This window comes from Hipposideros armiger, unplaced genomic scaffold (assembly GCF_001890085.2).
Source record: "Hipposideros armiger isolate ML-2016 unplaced genomic scaffold, ASM189008v1 scaffold_107, whole genome shotgun sequence".
In the NCBI taxonomy this organism is placed as follows: domain Eukaryota; kingdom Metazoa; phylum Chordata; class Mammalia; order Chiroptera; family Hipposideridae; genus Hipposideros; species Hipposideros armiger.
In genome coordinates, this window is record NW_017731457.1 from 4,275,100 (window position 1) to 4,281,757 (window position 6,658).

Here is a 6,658-nt window from a genome sequence, read left to right on the forward strand (position 1 = left end):
AGACGCAAAGGGGGTGGAAGAGGGGTGAGGCGGTACGGGAGGGGTGGGAGGGGAAGTGGGGCCTGGTTCTCCATCTCAGGCCCCACTTCCCCCCGTCCTTGAGGACCTGGGACAACCTATATCCCGCCCTCCACCCACAGGGATCCAGGGCTTCTGGGGATGAGAGGAAGGGATGGAGCCTCAGAATAGAGGACCAGGGCCTGGGGAACACAGCTGGGGCATGTGTACCGAGCTAGGATGAGGGGTATGGGACAAGGAGGATTTAGGACCGGGGCACTAGAGTGGGGAGGAAGGACTCAGAGCTGAGGGTACAAGGATAGGGAAAGGGAGAATATGGACACTGGGGAGATCAGGGATGGGGCCTGGGATGTGAGGGGGCAGTAGTTTAAAATGTGGGTTCAAAGGGGAAGAAAATATAAGGAATGAGAGCAAGGAGTATGGCAGGGAATTACATAAGCAGAGGTTGGGATGGGCTGCAGGCCAGCTTTAGGTGTAGGGTGAGGAACAGGCGGTCGGGATGTGCACAGTGTAGAGACTAAGGCCTGAGACCCAGAGAAGACTGTGGGGTCTGGAGATCTGACAGAGGCCATCCAAGCATGAGGGCTGACACAGGAAGGTGCACTGGGACAGAGAATTGACCGAACACTTCTGGTTTTCACAACTATACAAGGTATCAGAACAAGTATGCTATACCTATTCCACAGGTTCAGAGAAGTTACTGACTTGCCCAAGGTTCCGGAGTGGAAGAGCCTAAATCTGAACTGGGTCTTCAGGTGGGTTTCACCCAAGTTGCGAGAAGGACACGGGCCAAAGAACAGCCTGATTTTGCCAAGGAAACCAGGAGACCGCGCTGCATGAGACCTGGGCCATCTCTTGAAATGGACGCAGTATAGATGGTTCATTCCGGCTGGGCAGGGTAGAGGGAGTAGTGCAGGGCTCACAGTGAGGACACCTCAGGTCTCTTGGTGTGTACCTGCCACAGAGCGTGTGAGAGAGGGAGTGAGAAGAGGGAGCCACCCTGCTCAGACTGGCTGTGAGGTCACTGCCTTCTGGTCCTAGCTCAGCCCCCTACCCTGGGCGGGGAGGGTGTAGGAGGGAAAGGGCAGGTGGACCTGGACCTGGGGGAGCTCCTTACCATCCAGCCCCCATTTGCCTCCTCACCCTCACACTGGTGTCCACGTTCTCCAAGGCCACGTGGACGTCTTTCTCCTTGACTAGAGAATACGAAGAGAGGAAGGGATAGAAAAACGGGGAGGGAGGAAACGAGAGTTAGGCAGGGCCCAGGGCGCTCCTGTGGGCCTGTGCCTGCGGGGAGGGTCTGTGCAGGACACTGGCCTTCCTCCGGAGGGGCGCAGGCAAGCGGCAACGTAAGCTTCATGGCGCGAGGTGTATGCCTGTCTCAGGCAAGGGAGGTCGTTGGGTCCTGCCCAGGACGCATACAGTGGTTCCCACTGGTTCCCCCTGCCCACCTTCCCAGGAGGCAGGACTTACCTGTTCCGTCGTCCTGGAAGCCCAAGTTTGTAAAAGTCCCCACAGTGTCCTCATCCCACATCTCAAACCATTTCCTGTCGTCGTCTTCCCAGGACCTGGGTCGAGGTGTCACGTGGTCAGGTTAAGGCTGCTCAGTCTCGGAACCCTTTGCCGCCCTCACGCCTACCCCCAGAGCGCTCACCAGCCTCGGCTTTGGCCGCGCCTCCTCTGGGAGCGCAGGAAGACGCTGAGCGCCACCAGCAGCAACAGCAGCGCAGCAGCCCCCGCGAGGCCTCCGACCAGAGTCTTCCAGGCGACTGCCACCTCGCAGCGCGGGCCAGAGAACCAGTGAGTGTCGGTGGAAAAGCAGCTGGAGGAGGGCAGCACAGGTCACACTCCCTCAACACTTCCGGGGTGGGGTCCGCCCTAGGGCGAGGGAGAGGGGCATCCAGGGGCGGGGCCTGGGTGGGCGGGGGGTCGGCTTGAAGGCGGCGGGCTGTGGGCGGAGCCTCACCGGCAAGCAGGACCACTTTTCTCTAGAAGGCACTGGCCCTGGTTGCAGTCGATGGCACCCTTCACTCCCGGCGTGCATTTGGTGACGCAGCGGAGCCGGTTCTCCTCCACCAAGGGGAAGTAGAAATCCTCATAACCCTGGGCAGCCGCGCGCCGACAGATGGCTGTGGGTTGGGTAGGGGGTGCAGAGAGACAGGGACCTCATCCACTGTACTCAGGTGCGGGGTTATAATGCCTCTGAAAATGGATGGGAAGGACTACATTTCCGAGGGTGGGGTGTCATAAGGTAGACCTTGGGATTAAAGGAGGGGAGAGCAGGTCGCCAGGACCTTCACCCTCTCCTCACCTTCCCTGCTGCCTCAGGAAGGGCAGCCCTACTGGGCCACATCACCTGCCTCCCCAAAAGGTCTCCCCCTCTTCACCAGGGAATTTCAATGGGTAGATGTCCCTGGTGGAAGGGGTCATGTTCTCCTGGGGCCACTCAGCCCTTTACCGTCCCCTCACCTTCCGGGCTCAGCTCGGTCTTGGTGTTGTTGTTCACCTTGATGGAGTCAGGCTTAAAACACAGGGCTGGAGGGACACAGGCATAGGTGGGATTGGAGGGGGTGTTCAAGAAGTCAGGGACAGGGAAGCAGGACAAAGCACAGGGAGGGGCAGCAAGGGTTCTGTCAGTATGGGGGCGGTGTGGATGGGCTGCAAGAGAAGCCTCCATTGGGCTGCATCTCCCCTGAAGAATCAGGGGTCCTCAGTCATCCTGGAAACCTTGAGAGCTGTGGGCGGGGGAGTCTCTTGTCCAGCACCCAGGTTCTGGCAGGCCCGTCCTTAGCCCCATCCTTCACTCAATTGTCTGTGGACCTGTGTCCCTTCTCCCAACCTTCTGGAGATACCACAGGAGGCCTCTGTCTGAGCTAAAGCAGGCTGGAATAGTGGCTGTGACCTGACTCCTCCCCCCCGCCCGAGGCCCGCAGCCTCCACTCACACTGGTTATTCTGACAGCTGTCCTGGTCCTGGCTGACGTTCTGGAGCTTCTCCACCAGGGCTGTTTTCATCTGATCGTACTCGCTCTCCAGCTGGCCACTGAAGGGCAACTCTAGCAGCACCAAGTAGTCCACCACGATGCTGCCACTCCTGAGGGGGTCGAGGGGGTCAGGGGATTTTAAAAGGTGCCCAGGCCTGGGACACATAGATCCTTAGTAGGACACCTCCAGGACCAACCACAGGTGCATGGGTGTTGGGGGGAAAGGGGACAGAGGCAATGAGTTACGATTCCAGACACATTATGTTCAGAAGTGGCTGCCACAGAAGAACCTCCCTCAGGTCATCAGCCTGAGAAGGTGGGACAAGAAATGATTGCGTTTCTCTTGCATTACCATCGTGGGGTCTCTGCCTCCCTCATGCTGACCCACCCAGCAGACCAGGTGCCAGCCAGAGAGACATCAACTGCAGTTCAGACACCAGGTGTCCCACTAGTCCACAGGTACCACTTCACTGCATGTCTCATGCAATCCCTCTCCTTCCACTGTGCTCAAAAAGGTAGGGTTGCATCCCTCTTACAGAGAAATGACCCTAGAAAATGATCGCCAGAGTCCCCCATGGAGTGATTCCCTTGCATACTCACTCTACCCCTCTCTTTATGAAATCCCAAAAGCAAGGGATGGCTTCTCCAGCCTTTTTTCACACCCCTTGCCCCGACCTAACACTCCCTCCCTGGCCCCAGAAGGGTCTCCTACCTCAGAGACAGGATCTTCACTTCCTTGAAGCCCTGCACATTTTGGTAAATCTTCTGCATCTGAAATGCCAAAGATCCCTGGGCTCACATCTGAATCTCCAGACCTGGGGGGCACTCAGGTTCCCAAGCTCAGTTCCAGAAGAGGACCTTTGATTCCCCTCCCCTACCCCTCACCTGATTCCTGAAGGTGTTGCTGAAATCCAAGTAGGCCTTAGAAGTGTTGTCATGGAGCTCCGGGGAGAAATCCTGTTGCACAGACACCTCCATGCCCACTTCAGCGTCCACCGTGTCTGCACACAGTATGCCCTGTTCTGGTCACTTCACCATTCACTCCTGTCTGACATCACCACCACCACCCAGACCCAGAGGCTCCTCCCATGCCCCTCTCCATGTTTTCTGAGGACTAACTGAATAGCACGAGGAAGAGAGGTAGGAATTCTGGGATGAATTGTCCTGAGATGAGGGAAAGAATGAAGTCTGGGTGCACAGAAGTCAGGCCTGTGGTCTCTCTTTGTCTGCCCCAGTGGGAATCAGAATAATGGCCCCCAAAAATGCCTATGTCCTAATCCCCAGAACCTGTTATGGGAATATGTTATGCTATTGCAATATGTTATGCAATAAGTGGCAAGGAGGAAGCAAAGTTAGAGATGTAATTAAGATTCCTAATCAGCTGACTTTAATATGGGAAAATTAATGGGTAGGCCCAATATAATCACAAGGTGGAAGAGGGCAGCACAAAGGTCAGAATCAGAGAAAGATGTGAGTAAGAAAAAAAGGCACAGATACAATGTCGCTGGCTTTGAATGTGGAGAGAGGGGCCCTTGAGACTAGGAATGTAGAAGGCTACAGAAGCTGGAAAGGGCGAAGAAATGAATTCTCTTGGAAAGGGACACAGCCCTCCTGACAGCTTGATTTGAGCCCAGCAAGACCCATATTGGACTTCTCGTCTACAGAACTGTAAAATCAAAATTTATGTCATTCAGCTGCTAAGTTTGTGGTAATTGTTACAGCAGCATTTAGAAAAATAGATCAACAAGCAGCCGAGACTGGGAGGAGGCCCCAGGGGTGTGGTCCCAGCCATTTTCTGAAGGTGAGGGTGGAGAGGAGAGAGGATAGGGGAAGGCCTGGGAGAAAACGCAGGGATAGAAGCATTGGGCAAAACAGCATGGGTGCCTCCAAGCCAAACACAGGACTGGTCCCAGGGAGTCAGGGGCACCTGCCCAGAGAAAGTGCACAGGGCAGGGCTCTGGCAACTCACCCAGTTCCACCTGTTCCACAGCAAACTCACAGCGGGAGCCATAGAAGGTTGTGGGACAACGGCACTTGAGGCCATCCCATTGACCCCCGTTCTGGCACCTGATCTCCTGGAGCTCACAGCGGTCCCCAGAGAACCCCGAGAGGCAGAGGCAGCGGCCCTGTATCCAGGTGCCACCATTGTCGCAGGTGCCTGCAGAACAAAGGAAGAAAGGGAAGTTCAGGATAGGGCCTGACCTTGGTGACATGAGAATTTAGCCTGGGAAGGAGAAGGCCTAACCTGCAGTGGTGGTTGATATAGACTGTGTGGTCATCTGAGTCGTGGTTGAAGTTGTCATGGGTGACGTAATAGTGGTGGGAGTCTTAGTGGTGTTCACAGGTGTTTCTGAAGTCCCAATAGTGGTTGACGAGAGGCTTGTCACCTTGCTTGAATATATAGACTGTGTAGTCACCTGAGCAGTGGTTGCAGTTGTCCTGCGTGATGTCGTAGTTGTGGGAGTCTGAGTGGTGGCTACAGGAGTCTCTGAAGTCCCAATAGTGATTGAGGTGGGGCTTGTCAACTTGCTTGAAGATATAGAATGTGTGGTCACCTGAGTAGTGGTTGAAGAAGTGCTGGGTGAAGTAATAGTGGTGGGAGTCTGAGTGTTGCCCACAGGTGTCTCTGAAGTCCCAGTAGTGCTTGAGGAAGGAACAGTCAACTTGCTTGAAGTTATTGACTGTGTCATCACCTGAGAAGCGGTTGCAGTTGTCCTGGGTGACGTAATAGTGGTGGGAGTCTTAGCGGTGGCCACAGGTGTTTCTGAAGTCCCAATAGTGGTTAAGGTGAGGCTTGTCGACTTGCTTGAATATGTAGACTGTGTGGTCACCTGAGCAGTGGTTGCAGTTGTCCTGCGTGACGTAGTAGTTGTGGGAGTCTGAGTGGTGGCCACAGGTGTCTCTGAAGTCCCAATAGTGGTTGAGGTGGGACTTGTCAATTTGCTTGAAGTCATCGTGGAAGTTGGAAAGCTGCTGCTTGGTTTCATGGTTGGGGGGATGCTAGTGAAGCCGGGCACAGGTTGGGTGGTTACAGAGTGGGTGCTCTTCCACGACCCACTGCTGGGTCTTTCTGTGCTCGTCAATACTGTGTTCATGGAGACAGTCCCAGTGCTGTCAGAAGTACCAGCGTCAGTTATGATGTTGGTGGGTTCAGTTTCCACAACTGAAGTAGAAGTGTCCATATGTGTAGGAAATACAGTTGTCATACTGGTGGAACTAGGACGGGTGGTGGCCATCTCAGTAGTAGAGGTAAACACTGATATTGGGGTGATGGGTGTAGAAGTAACTTTACTATTTGGATCGATTTCTATACATGGAGTAGTCGGAGAAGTAGGCACTATTGTAATGGATATGGATTCAGGACATAGAGTAGTGGGGAAAACACTAATAGTTGGGGTTGTTTCAGTAGAAAAGGTCGTTAGAGAAGATGTAATTGGAGAAGTTCTTGTAGTTTCATATGAAACAGGAATAGAAAAAGCAGTGGCAGAAGAAGAACCTGGATTTTCTGTACTGAAATGATGTGAGTACGTAGAACTGGAACCAAAGGAGGTAGGAAATATTGAGCTTCCAAGAGTGGAAGACAAAAAACTGGACATTGATATTGTATGTATTGAAGAGGAGATGATAGTACTAAAGGGGGTTGTTATTGCACTTGTG

General features: G+C 54.0%; 1 protein-coding gene across 1 annotated transcript; it reads right to left on the minus strand.

Moving 5' to 3' along the window:
- Positions 1 to 86: 86 nt before the first annotated feature.
- Positions 87 to 4,003, minus strand: MUC3A (mucin 3A, cell surface associated). The gene is made up of 9 exons (XM_019646846.1): positions 3,887 to 4,003; positions 3,714 to 3,772; positions 2,963 to 3,111; positions 2,488 to 2,553; positions 1,985 to 2,147; positions 1,673 to 1,840; positions 1,492 to 1,586; positions 1,162 to 1,214; positions 87 to 973 (listed from the first exon to the last, which is right to left on the minus strand). Exons 1-9 carry the CDS (start codon positions 3,977 to 3,979, stop codon positions 938 to 940), a joined length of 882 nt encoding a protein of 293 aa, XP_019502391.1. The 5' UTR covers positions 3,980 to 4,003; the 3' UTR covers positions 87 to 937.
- Positions 4,004 to 6,658: the final 2,655 nt, after the last annotated feature.

Bases quoted from the DNA above. Each gene is read 5' to 3' on its own strand.
- MUC3A (XM_019646846.1), bottom strand. From the start codon at position 3,979: ATGGAGGTGTCTGTGCAACAGGATTTCTCCCCGGAGCTCCATGACAAC. The intron at 3,112-3,713 runs GTAGGAGACCCT...CGACCCCCTCAG, and splicing joins GTGAAGATCCTGTCTCTGAG to GAGTGGCAGCATCGTGGTGG. The intron at 2,554-2,962 runs GTGAGTGGAGGC...GTGTCCCTCCAG, and splicing joins CAGCTGTCAGAATAACCAGT to CCCTGTGTTTTAAGCCTGAC.